Source organism: Calliphora vicina, chromosome 5, assembly GCF_958450345.1.
Source record: "Calliphora vicina chromosome 5, idCalVici1.1, whole genome shotgun sequence".
In the NCBI taxonomy this organism is placed as follows: Eukaryota; Metazoa; Arthropoda; class Insecta; order Diptera; family Calliphoridae; genus Calliphora; species Calliphora vicina.
This window is the reverse complement of record NC_088784.1, coordinates 12557192-12578065: the sequence shown is the minus strand read 5'-3', so window position 1 is coordinate 12578065 and position 20874 is coordinate 12557192. Positions and strand designations below refer to the sequence as shown.

The following is a 20874-nucleotide window of genomic DNA, read 5'->3' as shown; positions in this document are numbered from 1 at the left end:
ACGACTTTCAGTGTGTATTATTAAAACCAAAGAACATTGATAAAATTAATACCACTGCTGGCTATAAAAAGCGTTAATTTTTTACAGCGAAAGGCGTTGGTTTAACACGTGAGTAACGAGTATAATTAAAATGGTCCTTCGAATCAAATTCGTACGGGATCATTCATGTACAGTTTCCATGTGTATTATAAAGACAGGAGTACATGTATAATTGCAATGCTCCTTCGCACGGCATCATTTATCAATAGTTTCCATTATGAAAGTCATATCATTGCGGTAATACTTCGTTAAACTTACTTCCACTTTTGTCGATAAAGTCTCATTCACTGTGGAATGCTGGTAAAACTAGAAATGTTCCTGAACGTTACGACTTTCAGTGTGGATTATTAAAACAAAAGAACATTGATAATATTAATACCACTGACTAATGTCTGCGATAGGCGCTGGTTTAACACGTGAGTAAAGAGTATAATTAAAATGGTCCTTCGAACCAAATTCGTGCGGGTTCATTCATGTACATTTTCCATGTGTATTATAAAGAGTACATGTATAATTGCAATGCTTCTTCGCACGATTTTCGTACGAGATCATTTATCAAAATTTTCCATTATGAAAGTCCTATCTGTGACACGCTGACATAAAGAGCTTAATCTCAGTGGTCCTTCGGAACAATGACACGTCAAACTTCCATCCCTATCTATTCTTTTACAGATGTCCGCAACATTTGCCATTCATATTCATTCAATTATAGACCAAGCCTGTCGGAGATTGGCGCAATGAGGCAAAATATTGGAATTGGGTTGTGCGAATAGAGTCGATTTTAATGCACGCAAGACTCAATGTTGTATGTTAATACACAAACGCATGACGAATCATGTTGCTTGTTCTGTTTTTATGGCTGATGCTAATAAAATAATTCAAGAATAAGAAGCTCATGATTCTAGTGTCGAGGAAACATTCAAGTGCCTTGGTTTTCTAAAACGTTATAGGAAATACTTCACTCCATCTGATCTCCTTACTATTTAAACCGACCCAAAATGGAATACAACTCTCATGTATAGGTCGGTGTTTCGAAGTCTATTTTGGAGCTACTCGACCGCGTACAGAAGAGGGCGAAGGTGCTTATATGTGACAGTAGGGTATTCTGCTCTATTGACTCACAGAAAGATCATTGCAATGTTGGTTGTGTTTTACTGTTCTACCGATACTAACATGGAATAGACTTTGCTGAAATTAGGGAACTTGTTCCCAAAACTCGTAGTTTTTTAAGCAATACACGTTCTTGGGCAAGGGCTTATCAATTCGTGGTTTACTGGACAGTGGATCGGTTGTGTGCTCTGCTAAAATTAGGGAACTTGCTCACAAAACTCGTAGTTTTTCACGCACTACACTTTCTTCGGTAAGGACTTATTAATTCGTGATTGACTGGGCAGTAGATCGCACAACAAATTACTTGGAAAATTCGTTCTTTAGCCGTACATTCAGTATGTGAAATAAGCTTCCTGCTGAAGTCTTTCCTGTCACTTTCAATACAGGAAAATTCAAATCAAATGTCCGCAAATACTACTCCCTCTATCCTCCCTCCCATAACATATTTTCCTAGTTCAACACAATGCATTGCATGAGTAGCAGTCAACCCCTGGTGCTGGTCCAAACAAAAAAATACCAAAGTTTTTTCCCACGACAATTTGATCTACGCGACCCAAGTTTCATTCGGACAAAGATATTTAATCAATCGATAGCTGTATCAACCGATTTTTTCCCTAGAATATAAATCTTGACACCAGTAGAACTATAACAACCCAAGTAAATAAAAAGTATCTTTTGGTACCATTTCTGATTTCCCAACTCTACAACTTTGGACAATAAAAGTTAGAAAAATTTATATAAAAAAAGAGAGTAAGAGCGGAAGTAGATTGAGAGAAACCAAAAACAATTATGCTCAACTAGAATCACAAGATACAAGAGCAAAGAAAACAACAACAACAAAAACTGAGAGAGTTATAAAACAAATTAAAAATTAATAAATATTAAATTTAAGAAAAAAATACTTTAAGAAAAAACATAAAAATATATAAAAAATTTAAACAAATTTAAGTTGAAAAACCTACAAAAATAAAATCAAATTGAAATTTTAAAGAAATGAAATTATGATTTATATAGAATTTTTAATTAAATTTTATATAAAAACTCTTTTAAATTACATTACATTGGTAAGCAATTTAATTACTTTGACCAATTTGTGTTGTAACTTTTAAGTCCAACAAAAAAAAACTCTCAGGTTTTCCTAAAAAAAAATATTTTATCTTAATTGCCAATTTTTTTCAGTTGTTGTTCTTTGTATGTGTGTGCTTTTTGTCTGTTTTGTTCGTTTAGCTTCATTGGCATCGTTTATATCCAGGTTAATATAACAATTGACGTCAAAACCTTCAAATAACTGCTGCTCTTACACCAAAATGAACAAAAGTTTTTAACAAAAAAAAGAAAATTGTAAAACGAACACACAAACACACACACAAAAAAATTAAAGAATACAACAAATATTCATAAACAAAGGACTAAATGAAGAAAAAAATCCCTCAATCACCCGAAAAGTATGCAGCAATTATGTTAAATGCTGTTTTTTGTGTATAAATTACAAGGAACCCCCCCTCAACACCTCCCTCCCTACCACGACCAGAAAAACGTTAAGCTGTAGAATAAATAACAGAAATCGAGAGAAAAATAAATAATAAGGAATAACGAAATAAAAAATATCATAAAATTCTTATAAAGAAAAAGTGAATAATGATGATTAAGTGATGTAAAGATCTAGTTCAGAAAATATTTTATTGAAAAGTTAAAAGGAAAAAAATTGAACTACTACCAAAAATATAAAAAGAAATACACACAATAGCAAATAGAACAGCAGTTAAATAACGCAGCCTTTAAGTAGGCAATATATTTTAAACATCAAAAACAAGCGAAAGTATGCATTACAATTGTACAATAATAACAACAACGGAACGACGATGGCAGCAACTTTATAAACGACCTTTAACAATAGTTAATATGGCTGGAACTGAAAATTTGATTTTAAGCGTTTTTATTTTTTTCTTTCTTAATAAGTATAAGTTTAAATAATGTAAGAAACTATTGTGAGTTTTGTAAATGAATGGATATTTCAAGGATTTTGGAGAAAAACTTAATTTATAATAGATTTATTTTATTTCAAATTGAAATTTTTATAAATTTTAGAGTATAAAATGTGAGATCACCCACACGGACGTACTCATTGTTATCTTTAATCCGCGCAAGGCAGTAAATGTCAGCAAAAATTTGGAAGTCTATGATGAAATCACCCAGGCAAAACCTTACAAAAACGAACGATGAAGACTTGCGGACTACAACTGTTCTCTTAGGATTTTAAAGACGTTTGATGCACGAGATCCTGCCTTTTAACTCCAAAAGAGAAGCGCAAAAACCGCATACGGAAGTCTGGAGCTATACAACCATTGCTGAGGTCAAAATAGCAAAGACAGAAACAGATCAATACCATAACGAAATTGTTCATGGTTATAAAGCTTAAGTTGTGACTTATTAAAATTCTGGAGCGAGCATGATCGTCAACTTTGCAAAGATCAATGTTTCGACATCTAGTTCCAGAGTCTTATTGGAGTTCTTGTGATCAAAGAGAGATTTTGAAAGAAGTTCGATGCACGAGATCCTCCATTTTAACTTCAAAAGAGAAGATCTTGAAACAAAAACCGCATACGGAAAAGTCCCGATCTAAGCTTCATCAGCAGTTGTTGACGTCGAAACAGCGAAGACAGAGACATATCAATATCAGAGCGAAATTGTTCATGGTCATACAGCTTAAGCTATGACTCATTAAAATTCTTAAGCGAGCATGATCGTCAACTTTGCAAAGATCAATGTTTCCACATCAACTCCCAGTCTTATTGGAGTTATTGTGATCAAAGAGAGATGCGATAAGGCGAAGTCTGTCAGCAATAGCTTCAAAGTTTGTGATTGAGCAATTTTCTATTCGAGCTTCTCCACCCCTTGCTAAGTGATCTGCTGACAGAACGATTAATAAACGGTAATGGTCAGCTTAAGCTGTGACTCATTGAAATTCTGGAGCGAGCATGATCGTCTACTTTGCAAAGATAAATGTTTCAACATCTACTTCCAGTCTTATTGGAGTTATTGTGCAACACTTTCTAAGGGATCTACAGACCAAACGATTAATAAACGGTAGTGGACAGGATTATATGGCAAGCGATTGAACTATTTAACTAGGTAGACATCAGCTACAAGTAGACATCAGTTTTTGGATAAACATTGTTTTTTATTTAAAAATTTCAGAGAAAGTTTTCTATAAAACATTTTTTTTATTTTTATAAAGTTTTTTTGTAGTTTTAAGAGAACATTTTTTATTCCAATAAAGTTTTCTATTCGGTTAAACTTTTTTTAGACAATTTTTTATTTGAAGTTTTTAGAGAACATTTTTTATTCCAATAAAGTTTTCTATAGACAATTTTTATTCAAATTGGATAAAGTTTTCTTGGAAAATATTATAACGGATGAATAATGTTTTCTATTGTAAAATTTCGGCGAAAGTTTTTCTTTAGTAAATTTTTTTATTCGGATAAACTTTTTTATAGACAATTATTTATTTGAAGTTTTTATAGAATATTTTTTATTCGAATAAAGTTTTCTATTGAACAATTTTTATTCGAATAAAGTTTTCTAGAGAACATTTTTATAAAATTTATATAAAATCTGTATTAGGTTATTATAGACAATTTTTATTCGAATAAAGTTTCTGTAGACAATTTATCCGATTAAAAATTGTCTATAGAAAACATTCCACTATAAACAATTTTTTATTCGGATAACGTTTTCTATATAAAACTTTTTTTATTCGAATAAAATTTATTCGAATAAAGTTTCTTATTTACAATTTTTATTCGGATAACGTTTCTAATAACAAAATAAATAAAAATTTTTATAGAAAATCTTTAATCGAAAAATTTTTTATTAGGATAAAATTTATTCGAATAAAGTTTTTTATTTACAATTATTATTCGGATAACGTTTCTAATAACAAAATAAATAAAAATTTCTATTGAAAAATCTTTAATCGGAAATTTTTTTATTCGGATAAAGTTTTCTATATAAAATATGTATTAGGTTATCATAGACAATTTTTATTCGAATAATGTTTTCTGTAGACAATTTATCCGAATAAAAATTTTCTATAGAAAACTTTCGCCTATAAACAATTTTTTATTCGGATAACTTTTCTATACAAAAATTTTTTATTCGGATAAAATTTATTCGAATAAAGATTTTTTTTTTCAATTTTTATTCTGATAACTTTTCTAATAACAAAAAAATAAAATTTTCTATAGAAAATCTTTAATCGGAAAATTTTTTATTCGGATAAAATTTATTCGAATAAAGTGTTTTATTTGCAATTTTTATTCGGATAACGTTTTCTATATAAAAATTTTTTATTCGGATAAAATTTTCTATTGAAATTTTTTCATTCGGATAAATTTTTCTTTAGAAAATCTATAAATAAAAAATTCTATAAATTTTCTGTAGACAATTTTTTATTCGGATAAAAATTTCTTTTGGAAATATTTATTTTGCTAAAGCTTTTTATAGATAATTTGTATTCAATTAATGTTTTCTGTACAAAATTTGTAATCGTATGTTTCCATAGAAATAATTTACAGACAATTTTTTATTCGAATAACTTTTTCGAAATATAATTAGGATAAACATTAAACTAATATTCTATAGAAATAATCGGATAAAGTTTTTGTTAGGCAATTGTTAATCGAATAATGTTTTCTATAGAAGTTTTTTAATCGAATAAAGTTTTCTATAGATATTTTTAAATCGGATACAATTTTCTACACAAAATCTTTGTTCGAATAAAATTGTTTATACAAAATTTTTATTCGGATAAAGTTTTCTATTGAAATTTTTTTATTCGAATAAAGTTTTCTATAAAAAATTTTGTATTCGTATAAAGTTTTCTATAGAAAATTGTTTATTAGTTTTTATAAAAAAATTTTATTCGGATAAAGTTTTCTATTGAATTTTTTTATTCGGAAAATGTTTTCTATAGAATATTTTTTAATCGTGTAACGTTTTTATATATAATTTATATTCGGATACAGTTTTCTATTGGGATGTTTTCTATAGAAAATTTGTATTCGAATGAAATTTTCTAAAACAAATTTTTATTCGAATAGAAAATTAATCGGATAAAATTTTCGATAAAAAAAATTTATAAAGTATAAAATTTTTTGTAATTTTTTTATTCGAATAAAATTTTTTATAGAATTTTTTTATGCGTATAAAATTTTTTTAGAAAATTTTTATTCGGATAAAGTTGTTTATTAAAATTTTTATTGGGATATAATTTTCTATTGACATTTTTTTATTCGTTTTAGTTTTTTATAATTTTTTTTTTCGAATAAAATTTTTTATAGAATTTTTTTATTCGGATAAATTTTTTTTAGAAAATTTTTATTCGGATAAAGTTGTTTATTAAAATTTTTTATTGGGATAACATTTTCTATTGACATTAAGAAAATTTATCATATAATATGATAAATTATCTTTAGAAAATTTTTTTATTCTTATTTTTTTATTTTTATTTATAAAGTATAAAATTTTTTATAGAATTTTTTTTATTCGTATAAAGTTTTTATGGAACATTTTTATTCGGATAAAGTTGTCTATTAAAATTTTTTATTGGGATAACATTTTCTATTGACATTTTTTTATTCGGATAAATTTTCTTTTGAAAATTTTTTTATTCGTTTAACGTTTTAGTTTTTTGTCATTTTTTTAATCGAATAAAATTTTTTATAGAATTTTTTTTTATTCGTAAAAAGTTTTTATAGAAAATTTTTATTCGGATAAAGTTCTCTATTGAAATTTTTTTATTGGGATAACATTCTCTATTGACATTTTTTATTCGGATAAATTTTCTTAAGAAAAATTTTTTTATTCGTTTAACGTTTTATTAGAAAATATATATTCGGATAGTGTTTTCTATAGAACATTTTTTATTCGGATAAATTTTGAAAATTTAAATTTTTTTATTCGGATAATGTTTTCTATAGAACATTTTTTAATCGGATAATGTCTTCTAAGAAAATTTTTATTCGAATAAAGTATTCTAAAGCTAATTTTTGATATTTGAATAAAGTTCTCGTTAAAAAAATGTTATTCGAATAATGTTTTCTACTGAACATCTTTAATTGATTACATATAGAAACTTAGTATGTATTCGAATAAAGTATATCCCTTTTTGCACTTGAACTAGGAGGCTTGCTGTTTGCTAATAAATAAAATCCCCAGACAATACTGTTTGCTTTGTTTCCAATAATGAAATGTCAGATATTATTTCAAGTTTTGATAAAACAAAAAATAAATAAAAACAAATACATCATAGTAGTATGTATGATGCAATTTTGTAAATGTCATATGCCATGACAATGATAAAACAATCCCTAAGGTATGCTATGGTTTTTAATTAATATTTATATTAATTACAAAACTATGTATGGAAGAAGTGTTGTGATTAAGGTTAATTTGCTGTTACCCCTAAAAAAACCTATACAATATGTAAAAAATAATAAAGCCTACATGTAGGCAATGGTATTTTTGGGTTTTATATTAACTGTCGCTGTTAAATGTTACAAGTAAATGTGAGAATGTAACGAATTTACAGATATGCTAGGAAAAACATGAAATAGTACTAGAAAATGAATCTCTAAGGGATTTTAGTTATTAACAAGCTAAAATGATTTTGCTTCAGGGAGAGAAATATTTACAACATGTAGTAAATTTAATATAAAAACTGCTTAAAAATAATAAATTTAATAACTAAAAATTAATAAAGTTTTTAGAACATTTATTTTTTTATATATTTTTTCCAAAAAAAAATGGTTTAAGTTTTGGGTGGAGTTTTTTTTCCTATAATGTTAAAACGACTAAGCCTTTTATCGATTCATAAAATAAAAACGGAGTACTAAATTTTCACTTCGGTTTTTATTCATTTTGTTCTTTACTTTTTTATTTTTTTGTATGATTTTTAAGGCATTTTGCTGTTTAATTTAAATTACCTTTTAAAAAAAACTTACAACTTTAAATAAAAGCACTTAAAATAGGCTTTAACACTTTATGTTTTGTAAAACCAAAAAAAAAACACGCTCACACACACTTTTTATATGCTTTAATAATGAATATTTTATGTGAGCCTTAATATAGGCTAAGATTTTTTTTATAATTGAAAATTAAATTAAATTTTGTAGTAATTTTGATAGCTGTTTCTTTAATATTTTAGAATTTAGAATAAATTTTGTTAAATTTAATAATTCCTTTTACAGTTGGTTTCTTTTTTTCACAAATTTTTTTTTCAAATAAAATTATATATCAATATTAATATTGAACAGTTAAAAATAGACGTCTATTTTCCACAAAATCTTATGCGCGAGTGTTCCGTTTTAGTGGCTGGCAATAGCAGCTAAAGAGTATTACAGCAAGTAGGAAAAAAAACGTCAGCTAAAAATACTGAAACACACAAAAACAAACACTCTACTAAAAGCGTTTTAGCCAGCAAAAACCGTATGAAAATTGTTCCAAAGGAGAAAGTATGAGTTTTTGGATTTTGTTGGCAGGATATCAAAAGAAAACAACAGCAACAACAAAAAAAAGCATATAAAAATGGTTTTTCCTTCATTACAGTTAAGTCTTATGCTCCCAGGCAACAAAAACAACATTGAATCTTAGATTCAATGTCAATATATTGTTGTAATTTTCTCTAAACTTGCTCTCATTTTGTGTACATTTCGAGGAGACTCTATTTAAAAGTGACTTTTACAAAACAACCATCATACAAACTTACAAAAGCCACCCAGCCATTCAGCCAGCCCGCCAGAGCAATATTTATACATAATTATCTTCATCATCATTGCTATCATCAAGAAAAGCAAAATGTTGTTTGTTGCTGCTGCTAACAACAACACAATGTTACACAAATATTTTGCTCTAGCCCTGTATGGAAAACATTTAGAACGAGTATAATGGTAATATGATGAACTTCCTGTCACTACCGGGACAAATTTTGTCAAGTGTAGCGCAAGTTCAGAGTAAAAACTGTAAAAAAATAAAAAAAAAACCCTAAAAAGGACACACGCCAAGATGAAAAACAAACAAGCAAAGAAAAACATTTCTAAAGAAAAGTGGGTGTTTTTTTCGTTTGCCAAAGCTTAAGGCTATAGCAGTAAGTTATAGCAAGGAAATACAAGAGAGAGAGAATGAGAGATAGAGAGCGAAAACAAAGAAAAGCATTGCCATACACCATAATAAAACAAAACACCAAAAAAACACAAATTTTCTGAAATCAGCTGGGATTTGCTAATTACACGCAGGTTTCTAAATTAAAATAACTAGCTCTTTTAAAACAAAACAAAATAAATATAAATTAAACAAGAGAAACCTTTAAAGCGCAGGACCTTTTCTCTCTCACTCTCTCTCTCTCTCTTTTATTCCTACCAACTGCAAATCAAACAAAAACAACAAACTATACAATACAAAAAAACGACTGACAATAATGGATTTTTATTCCGGTTTAAACGAGTGTAGAATTTTATTATTCCTCTTCAATGCCTCTTCAAGAGCAGCTTCCTAAATTATGCCGTAGGTGTAAATGATTTTTTCATAAAGACCCTGTCAAAAACAACAACAACAAAACGAAAAAAACAACAAAACAAACGTACTAAAACGCTGTAAAGCTAAAAAAGAAATTAACAAAATACATATATTTCTGTCAAACATGGCCAAAGAATTATAGGATGTATGTGAAATTTAAAAAAAAAAATATGAAACAAAAGAATGAATTTACATTTCATTTCAATTTGTTTGTTTGCTTTTTGTGTTTTAATTAATACCAATTTTAAAAAGCTACAGCGACAGTCAGGGCTTTCCATGAGGGTAACAAAAGAAATAATATTGTCTCAACTGCTTTTAGCAACTAGTTACAAGCATGACAATTTCAAGCAAAAATCACTGATGAAATAACTAGTTTTAAAATGGTTCCAGAGAAAATTAGTTTTAGTTTGCTCTAGAACTAGTTTCGAGGGTAATAAATTTAAGCAAAACTCATTGATTAAATATTTAATCGAATCGAAGTTTTCTCCAATATTTTTCACAAATATTAATAACAAACAAATATTAAAATAACAAAATTTTAACCGGTAAATATTTTAATCGGATAAATTTGTTCAAATAAATTTAATCGAATAAAATTTTCAACTGAAAATTTTTATTCGAATCTATTCTAATTGGAATATTTTTTTTAAAACAATTTTCTACAGAAATTTTTAATTTAATAAAATTTTCTATAAAAAAATTTAATCGAATAAAATTTTCTTGAAAACAATTTAATCGAATAAAATTTTCAACTGAAAATTTTTATTCGAATCTATTTTAATTGGAATATTTTTTTTTAAACAATTTTCTACAGAAATTTTTAATTTAATAAAATTTTCTATAAAAAAATTTAATCGAATAAAATTTTTATATAAAAAAATGTCGATTAAACATTTTTTATCGACATTTTTTATTTTTTATTTATAAAGTTTTCTATAAAAAAGCTTAATCAAAAAATTTAATCGAATAAAATTTTCTATAAAAGTTTTTTAATCGAATAATGTTTTCTAAAAAAAATTTTAATCGACAAAATTTTTCCCAACAAATTTTTCAATCGAATAAATGTTTCTATAAACAAATTTTAATCGCATAAAGTATATATAAATTTTTTAATCGAATATTTCCAATATAAAAATTATATTCGAATAAAGTTTTCTATTTTTAATCGAATACAATTTTTAATGGAATAAAGTTTTTTTAATACAAAATTTGCTACTGAAATTTTTAATCGGATAAAGTATCCTATAAAAAAATTTTAAACGAATAAAATTTAAAAAAAAACGATTTAAGTTTTTTATTGAAAAAAAGTTTTCTCAAAACAATTTTTCCAAAAAAATAATCGGATATAGTTTTCAAGAAAATAATCGGATACAATAGTTTTAATCGAATAAAGTTATACATAATTTTTTTTTTAATCGAATAATTTTATTCGGATAAATTTTCTATAGAAAATTTGTATTCGAATAAAATTTTCTATTTTTAATCGAATAAAGTTTTCTATAAAAAAGCTTAATCAAATAAAGTTTTCTATAAAAAAGCTTAATCAAATAAAGTTTTCGACAAAAAAATGTTTAATCGGATAAAGTTTTCAACAAAAATAATCAGATAAAGTTTTCTATGCAATATTTTAATCGAATATTTCTTATAAAAAATTATATTCGGATACATTTTCTATGGAATGGTTCGAATAAAAGTTAAGATTTTTAATTAGTTACAATTTTAAGAGAAAATGTTTAAACGAATAAAGTTTTCTAACAGTTTACAAAATTTTTATTCGAATAAAGGTTTCATTCAGTAGATCTATTTTATTTGGAATACATTTCTTAAAACAATTTTAAAGTTTTCTACAGAAATTTTTAATCGGATAAAGTATGTATTCTAAAAAAAAATTTAATCGAATAAAATTTTCAATAAAAGTTTTTTAATGGAATAAAGTTTTCTATCCAAAATTTTAATCGGATAAGTTTTCAAAAAAAATAGTCGGATAAAGTTTTCTATACAATATTTTTAATCAAATAAAGTTTTACATAAACAGTTTTATATAAACATTTTGTTTATAGAAAAATTTTATTCGAATAAAGTTTTTTTTATACAAAATTTGTTACTGAATTTTTTAATCAGTATTATAAAAAAAAATTAATCGAATAAAATTTTCTACAAACATTTTTTAAACTTTAAAAATAAAGTTTTCTAAAAAACATTTTTAATAGGATAAAGTTTTCAAAAATATAATCGAATGCAATTGTTTTAATCGAATAAAGTTTTACACACAATTTTTTTTTATTATACTGATAAATTTACTTTGTAAATTTGTATTAATCGAATAAAGTTTTCTAACAAAAAGTTTAACCGATTAAACATTTTTTGCGGAAGACTTAATTCGAATAAAGAAATTCGAATAAAAAAAACTGTCTTCAGAAGACAATTTTCTATAGAAAACTGTCTTGAGCAGACAATTTTCTATAGAAAACTGTCTTGAGCAGACAATTTTCTATAGAAAACTGTCTTTAGAAGACAATTTTCTATAGAAAACTGTCTTGAGCAGACAATTTTCTGCTCAAGACAGTTTTCTATAGAAAATTTTCTGCTCAAGACAGTTTTCTATAGAAAATTGTCTGCTCAAGACAGTTTTCTCATACTTACATACATTTAATTGTCAATATTTGTTAACATTAAATGAAGACACACGTAGCCTTTGTAAATATTTATATTGTGGATAAAATCCTCTTGAAATTATGGCCCCAACTACCTACACAAGTGATTATTTCGTTACCAAAAATAAAATTAAATAAAATTTTCATTATTCTGCTCTGGAAAGCATCGTTACCTTTTCGTTTCTTTTTTTCTACTTCATTGTAATTAATATTTAATCTGCCCACTAACACAGTTTTTACATTAATGAAAAAAAAAACACATATAAAGAGTAAAATTCTTACATACTAACAACTACAGCATGTATGCAAAATAAAACGAAAAACATGAGAAAAGAAAAGAGGATCCATAAACCCGGTAACTTGGTTACATATAAAAGTATTCATCTTCATTTATATAGTGCACAAAATAAAGAATATTCATATATATATTTCCCAAAAATAAAACAATAACAGCAACAACCAGCCAGTAATTTGTTTTTATCTTAACGTATTCTGTCAACGTACAAGTAGTCTTAACTCTGACTGACTGACTCGCTCGTACCTTAAACGTTTAAACGCCATCATTGTACTCAACGTGTGTGTACGTACGTTTACACTATAAAAACACCGAAAAAATATATGAAGAAAAAAAATGAAGAGGAAGTATGAAAACAACAAAACCATATCATCCTCCATATTTGTACTGCATTATAGTTGTTACCACCGACAATATTTTCCATATGAGAATACAACAAATAAAAAAAATTGTTTCCATGTATGGAAATGTAAATACAACCAAAGGACTAATAAAGTGAAACTATATATTGTGTAATACGTATTCGTACAATATATATAAATATAATTTGATTAAAAAGCTTACAGAGCTTGAGGTTTGCAGAGAAATTTGAGTGGAATAATTTGAAAATGTACCTGAATCAAATCAGACTACTTTCTATAGAAAACTGTCTTGAGAAGATTCCATTCCATAGAAATCTGTCTTGAGAAACGGCACATTTTCATAGAAAAATGTCTTAAGAAGACAATTTTTATTGAAAACTGTCTTGAAAATAAATTTTGTATAGAAAACTTTCTTGACTAGACCCATTTCTATAGAAAAAAATCTTCTCAAGACTGTTTTCTATAGAAAAAAGTCTTCTCAAGACTGAGTGGAATAATTTTTTCTTCTCTCAGGACTGTTTTCTATAGAAAAAAGACTTCTCAGGACTGTTTTCTATAGAAAAAAGACTTCTCAGGACTGTTTTCCGCAAAAAAAAGTCTTCTCAGGACTGTTTTCCATAAAAAAAAGTCTTCTCAAGACTGTTTTCTATAGAAAAAAGTCTTCTCAGAACTGTTTTCTATAGAAAAAGGTCTTCTCAGAACTGTTTTCTATAGAAAAAAGTCTTCTCAGAACTGTTTTCTATAGAAAAAAGTCTTCTCAGAACTGTTTTCTATAGAAAAAAGTCTTCTCAGAACTGTTTTCTATAGAAAAAAGGCTTCTCAGAACTGTTTTCTATAGAAAAAAGTCTTCTCAGAACTGTTTTCTATAGCAAAAAGTCTTCTCAGGACTGTTTTCTATAGAAAAGTCTTCTCAAGACTGTTTTCTATAAAAAAGTCTTCTCAAAACTGTTTTCTATAAAAAAGTCTTCTCAAAACTGTTTTCTATAGCAAAAAGTCTTCTCAGAACTGTTTTCTATAGCAAAAAGTCTTCTCAAGACTGTTTTCTATAAAAAAAAATCTTCTCAAGACTGTTATCCATAAAAAAAAGTCTTCTCAAGACTGTTTTCTTCTCAAGACTGTTTTCTATAGAAAAAGTCTTCTCAAGACTATTTTCTATAAAAGAGTCTTCTCAAGACTGTTTTCTATAGAAAAAAGTCTTCTCGATACTGTTTTATATAGAAAAAGTCTTCTCAAGACTGTTATCTATAGAAAAAAGTCTTCTCAGGACTGCATTCTATAGAAAAAAGTCTTCTCAGGACTGCATTCTATAGAAAAAAGTCTTCTCTGGACTGTTTTCTATAGAAAAAATTCTTGTCAGGACAGTTTTCTATAGTAAAAAGTCTTCTGAAGACTGTTTTCTGTAGAAAAAAGTCTTCTGAGGACTGTTTTCTGTAGAAAAAAGTCTTCTGAAGACTGTTTTCTGTAGAAAAAAAGTCTTCTGAAGACTGTTTTCTATAGAAAAAGGTCTTCTCATGACTATTTTCTATAGAAAAAAGTCTTCTCAGGTCTATTTTCTATAGAAAAAAGTCTTCTCAAGACTATTTTCTATAGAAAAAAATCTTCTCAAAACTGTTTTCTATAGAAAAAAGTTTTTCCAAGACTGTTTTCTATAGAAAAAGTCTTCTCAGGACTGTAGTAAGTGTCTCAAGACAGTCTTCAATAGAAAACTGTCATTGGGTAAGTATTAAATGTCTCTTTAAGTCAATTATAAATTAACCTTCCTTCCATGCTTCACAAAAATTGTATCTTAAATCCTATAAAGCTGCTGCATACATTACACTTTCATTATAATTTCATATCATTAAAATTAATAATTTAAGCAAAAATTATTTGGGTTAAAAACCCAAAAGAAAATAACAAAATCTAACAGTTTTATTTAAGGAAACTTAAACAAGCCACGAGCAAAATCCAAATTACCCCAAAAACAAAACTTTTAAAGTCAAACAGCTAAAATAAAAAAAATACGGTGTTGAAGTTGAAAATTCTTTTAAAACAAAAATTCTATTGTTTTAACTAGTTTTTAGTTACACTTTAGCATTATGGTTTATAATCTATTGTTTTAAGCCACATTAGTAGTAAAGAGAAAGAAAAGCAGAGAGTTTTTGCTGATTAGAATAAAAAAACACACAAAAAATAAAATCTGTGTGTCGGAAGAATAAAGCTTAGAATGAATAAGTGTAGCACATCATAATAATAATCATCATCACCATCAGACGCATTTCCGCATCTAGGATACAGAGCAAGCAAGCAGCAGCTTGCAGTAAAACAAATAAATTATTATAAAACTAAACTCATACATACATTTACACTTATTAAGAGCAAAAGATAGTGTGTGTTAGATGGGAAAATGTAGTGTTTTCTGATATAAAAACCTACAATGTACTGCACGTTTTGCTTCATTGTCTAACGGACCACAATAGTTTTTCCATCCAAAACATTTTCCCTGATATTTTTCGTTGTTTTGCTGGTATTTGTGTGTTAAGAGCAGCACATACTCATACATAAATTGTGATTTTAGTAAAAACCATTAAAGTGGTAAATTTTTTTTATATATTTTTGTATAGATATTTAGTAAAAGCAAGTTTTTATATGTTCTCTTGCTGGAAAAATAAATGTGAAAGAAAAAGAATATCAAATGTATAGAAATCTGTTAGAAACTCTGGGTTTTATCTTGATATGTGTTTTTTGTTAATAAGTAGAAAATTAAATTACGCTTAAAATTGTAAATAAAAAGTTTTAAGCAAAAGTTTTCTTTTTCCGCAAACACACATTGGTTATAAGGGAAAAAGTTTGTTATACTGCAAGGAAATGTTGTCAATAAGGAAATCGTGACTATTTTGTAAATTCATAGAAATATGTTGTTTTTTTTGGAAAGTTGGGAAATTACATTCAAAATAATTACAAGATTTCGCTAATTTCATTATTAAAAAAAAAATGGTGAAACAAAATTTTACAGTTTTCTATGGAAGAATTTTACAGTTTTATTATAGATCAGTGTCTTCTACAGACAGTTGAGTATCATCTGAAGATAGTTTTCTATATATCAGTGTTTTTTGAAGACAGTTTTCTATATATGACAGCCTTTTAAAAACAGTTTTTCATAGATGACTGTTTTCTGATGACACTTTTCTAGAGTGTCTTCTGAACATAGTTTGTCTGTGTTCTATAGAAAAAAGTCTTCTCAAGACAGTTTTCTAAATAAAAGTCTTCTAAAGCCTGTTTTGTATAAAAAAAGTCTTCTCAAACCTGTTTCTAAAGAAAAAGGTCTTCTATAGAAAAAAGTCTTCTTAAGACTGTTTTCTATAGAAAAAAGTCTTCTTAAGACTGTTTTCTATAGAAAAAAGTCTTCTTAAGACTGTTTTCTATAGAAAAAAGTCTTCTTAAGACTGTTTTCTATAGAAAAAAGTCTTCTTAAGACTGTTTTCTATAGAAAAAAGTCTTCTTAAGACTGTTTTCTATAGAAAAAAGTCTTCTTAAGACTGTTTTCTACAGAAAAAAGTCTTCTCAATACTGTTTTCTATAAAAAAAAGTCTTCTAAGAGTGTTTTCTATAGAAAAAAGTCTTCTCAAGACTATTTTCTATAGAAAAAAGTCTTCTCAAGACTATTTTCTATAGAAAAAAGTCTTCTCAAGACTATTTTCTATAGAAAAAAGTCTTCTCAAGACTATTTTCTATAGAAAAAAGTCTTCTCAAGACTATTTTCTATAGAAAAAAGTCTTCTCAAGACTCTTTTCTATAGAAAAAAGTCTTCTCAAGACTATTTTCTATAGAAAAAAGTCTTCTCAAGACTCTTTTCTATAGAAAAAAGTCTTCTCAAGACTATTTTCTATAGAAAAAAGTCTTCTCAAGACTGTTTTCTATAGAAAAAAGTCTTCTCAAGAATGTTTTCTATAAAAAAAGTCTTCTCAAGAATGTTTTCTATAAAAAAAGTCTTCTCAAGACTGGTTTCTAGAGAAAAAATCTACTCAAGCCTGTTTTCTATAAAAAAAAGTCGTCTCAAGAATGTTATCTATAGAAAAAAAACTTCTCAATACTGTTCTATATAGAAAAAATATCCTCACGACTTTTTTCTATAAAAAAAAAGTCTTCTAAGACTGTTTTCTAAAGAAAAAAGTCTTCTCGAGACTGTTTTCTATAGAAAAGTCTTCTCAATCCTGTTTTTTTTCTCAAGCCTGTTTTCTATAGAAAAAAGTCTTCTTAAACCTGTTTTCCTTAGAAAAGTTTTCTCAAGAAGGTTTTCTGTATATCTTCTCAATACTGTTTTCTACGAAAAAAGTATTCTCAATAAGTTTTCTATAGAAAAGTCTTCTCAAGACTGTTTTCTATAGAGAAAAGTCTTCTCAAAACTGTTTTCTATAGAAAAAAGTCTTCTCAAAACTGTTTTCTATAGAAAAAAGTCTTCTCAAAACTGTTTTCTATAGAAAAAAGACTTCTCAAGACTGTTTTCTATGAAAAATGTATTCTCAAGACTGGTTAATATAGAAAAAGTTATCTCAAGACTGTTTTCTGTAGAAAAAAGTCTTCTCAAGACTGTTTTCTATAGAAAAAAGTTAGTTTGCTTTAGAAATGTGTTTGTTTCTATAACAAATATTTGTTTATAAGACTGTTTTATATATTGAAGTTTCTTGTTTCTTTAATTTTTCCTAAATTTTTAATATTGCTGATATTTATGTAAATCTTTCTTAAACATTAATACTAAAACTCGTTTTCTTTTCTCTTATTTTTTACAAAAAAAATAACTAAAATAAATATAGAAATACTTAGCCACTTACCATGTATTAACAACTCCGGATTATGATTCATTTCATATAAACGTATGGCTTCATCCAATTCCATTTGTGTTGATATCGTACAGGGATCATGTTCCTCATCCACCCATTTAATGGTAAATGGCTTTAAAATAAACAATTTACAACAAAATTAATTTATAGTTTTTTATTTATCTCAAAATAAAAATCCAAATACAAACTCACTTGATCCAGGGAAAAACGACAATTTTTACGTATTTCATAGCAAAGCTCTTCATAGGTTATGTTCTCCTTAATATAACTGATCATTACTTCGCCACTGTAGGCGGTTTTAACTTTGATTTCATTACCAGCCGCATCGCCATCTGGTAGAATTTGTGAGGGCATTTTCTGCATTGGTTTGTGTTAAGAGATGTTGGTGGTAATTTTTGTTTTTTGTTTTAATATTATGTTTAATTATAATTATAATAAAGGTTTTTTAAATAGATAATAAACAACTAAGGTTTTTTGTTTTCTCTTTTGAGACATGCACTTTTTAAAACTTAAAGTTAAACTGTAAATAAAAAAAGAGATATAGAAACAAAATATACATGAAAAACTAGGATTTTTTTAAACAAAAATTAAAACTAAAATGATAAATACTACAAATAAATTACTAAAAAATAAGAAAATTAAACAGTTAAAAAAATTTGAATGAACGATTATTCGAACAAAAATTATTCGAATAATCGTGAAAAAAATTAATTTTTATTCGAATAAATAACATTCTTGAATTAAAAACAAAAATTGATTCGAAATATTATTGTCGAATAATCGAATACTCGAATAAATTTATTCGAATAATCGTGAAAAAATTTAATTTTTATTCGAATAAATAACATTCTTGAATTTAAAACAAAAATTTATTCGAAATATTATTGTCGATTAATCGAATACTCAAATAAATTTATTCGAATAATCGAGAAAAATATAAATTTTTATTCGAATAAATAATAATTCTTGAATTTAAAACAAAAATTTATTCGAAATATTATTGTCGATTAATCGAATACTCGAATAAATTTATTCGAATAATCGAGAAAAAATTTAATTTTAATTTGAATAAATAACATTCTTGAATTTAAAACAAAAATTTATTCGAAATATTATTGTCGATTAATCGACTACTCGAATAAATTTATTTTCATGTTAAAGAAACGACATTCTTTCCAATATGTGTATGACTTTAAAATGCAGGATTTTGTCAAATTTTTAGCTTCATTGTGAAACATTTGTACAATATAAATTTATCCAAAGTGTTGGCCATCGTTTCTATGAGCTTTTCCCAACTTTCTGACATCATATGAATCCAAGCCAAAAGAACTGTTCATCTTTTGAAGCCAAGAACGAATCAATAAAAATTCGAATACTCTGTTCTGAAGTGAAGCGTATCCCAGAGAGAGCGTTCTTTTTCGCTCAAAACAAATAGTGGTCGGACGGGCAAGGTCTGGACTATAAGTCGGGTGAGGCAAAACTTCACAACCACTTCTTTCTAAATAATTTTCAACTGGCATTGGTCGAGCGTTGTCATGATGAAATATTAAGGTTTCATTTGGCCAATGATCGCTTCAAACGAATAAGTTGCATTCATGATTGCAATACAGGTTCCCTTTGTTGGTCTGGCCAGATTTCAACAGCTCATAATACATAAGACCCTTTTGTGCCCACCAAATAAAGGGTATTATCTTAGCACAATGTATATTTGGCTTTGGTGTCGATTCGGCTGGATGGCCGGGCTTTAGGTTATAGTACCGGATCCATGTTCCATCACAAGTAATGATTCCGTGTGGAATGATTTTCTTTTATCGCGTTTAAGCTTCATTTCGGACATGCAAAATCTAATTTCAAGGTCTCTCGGCTTCAATTCCTATGGTACCCAATTTCCCTGCTTTTGGATGAATGCTGCTGCTTGTAAACGTTTTGAAATTGCTGCTTGAGTAGCTCCCAATGATTTTGCAAGCTCTTGTTGAATTTTTCAACTATTTTCATGGAGTAATGCCTCTAATTCTAAGTCTTCAAACTTTTTTGCTTGTCCTGGGCGTTTTGAAACCGATGGAACACATTCGCTAATAAGCTTCGGTAAGCAATCTGTGTGCTTCAGTGGCAATTTTTTCAAATTAATTAAATAAAACAAAACTTCCCGCATAGGACGGTTTGTTGACGCAAAATTTGACATTATCGAAGCAAAAACAACTATGTTGTTTACACTATAATGTTCAAGAACTAAGTGAGGCTATATGACAGATATCTACCCTTCAAAATTGACATATAAGTTATTAAAAACAAAAACCGCATTCGAAATATACGTCATCTATTGAAAATCCTGCATTTTTAAGTCATATAACCAATAGAATTTACAGATATGAAGAGATAAAAGGTTTGTATTGTGGCAGCAGGTAAATTTAGAGGAATTTTGGACAGTGTGTTTCTTTTAACTATGGACAGATTTCATTCATGGACAGATTCATTCATAAGATCATTGAGGGAATAATATTGGATTGTCGTAATATAAGAAAGAGTATGTATTTCAGACGTCAAATTATTTGACCTGTGTGCCATAAAATTACAGCGATCGTGTTGTATTTTTAAAATAATGAAATTAGAATTTTAATTTTTAATTTTTTATTTACAATTTCATTAATTTTAAAAATAATTTTGTAAAAAATTCACTCATCATTTTGAACATTTAACATTTTTTACTGGAATGCATCATAAAATTTGTATAAAATATTGTAATTTTTCATATAACAATAATTTTTAAAATACTTTTCTTATAGGACAAACCCAACTATTCGGCCGTACTCTACAAATTTATTATCAGCTAAATAAATGTGGCAACATTGTTTGATTTTAGGTTACAAACAGCATCCTCCCTTTTTTTCTATCAAACAAACGTAAACAAAGAAATTTTGTAAAAGAAAAATCAACAAGTGGTTGTCAAAATTCTACAAATGACGAATAAAATTAATTTTTTCTTGCACAAAATGCTACTGCAAACATTTAATTACACAAAT

The 20874-nt window shown here is 26.9% G+C and overlaps 1 protein-coding gene across 1 annotated transcript in view; it reads right to left on the bottom strand.

Annotated features, from left to right (window-relative positions):
• aPKC (protein kinase C iota type) overlaps positions 1 to 18289 on the bottom strand; it is a 46778-nt gene extending 28489 nt beyond the window's left edge. The window contains exons 1-2 of the mRNA XM_065513898.1: positions 18047 to 18289; positions 17846 to 17966 (exon numbers count right to left, since the gene is read on the bottom strand). Coding sequence (XP_065369970.1) covers positions 17846 to 17966; positions 18047 to 18217 — 292 coding nt within the window. The 5' untranslated portion in view covers positions 18218 to 18289. The remainder of the gene's footprint in view (positions 1 to 17845; positions 17967 to 18046) is intronic.
• Between the last annotated feature and the right edge of the window lie 2585 nt (positions 18290 to 20874).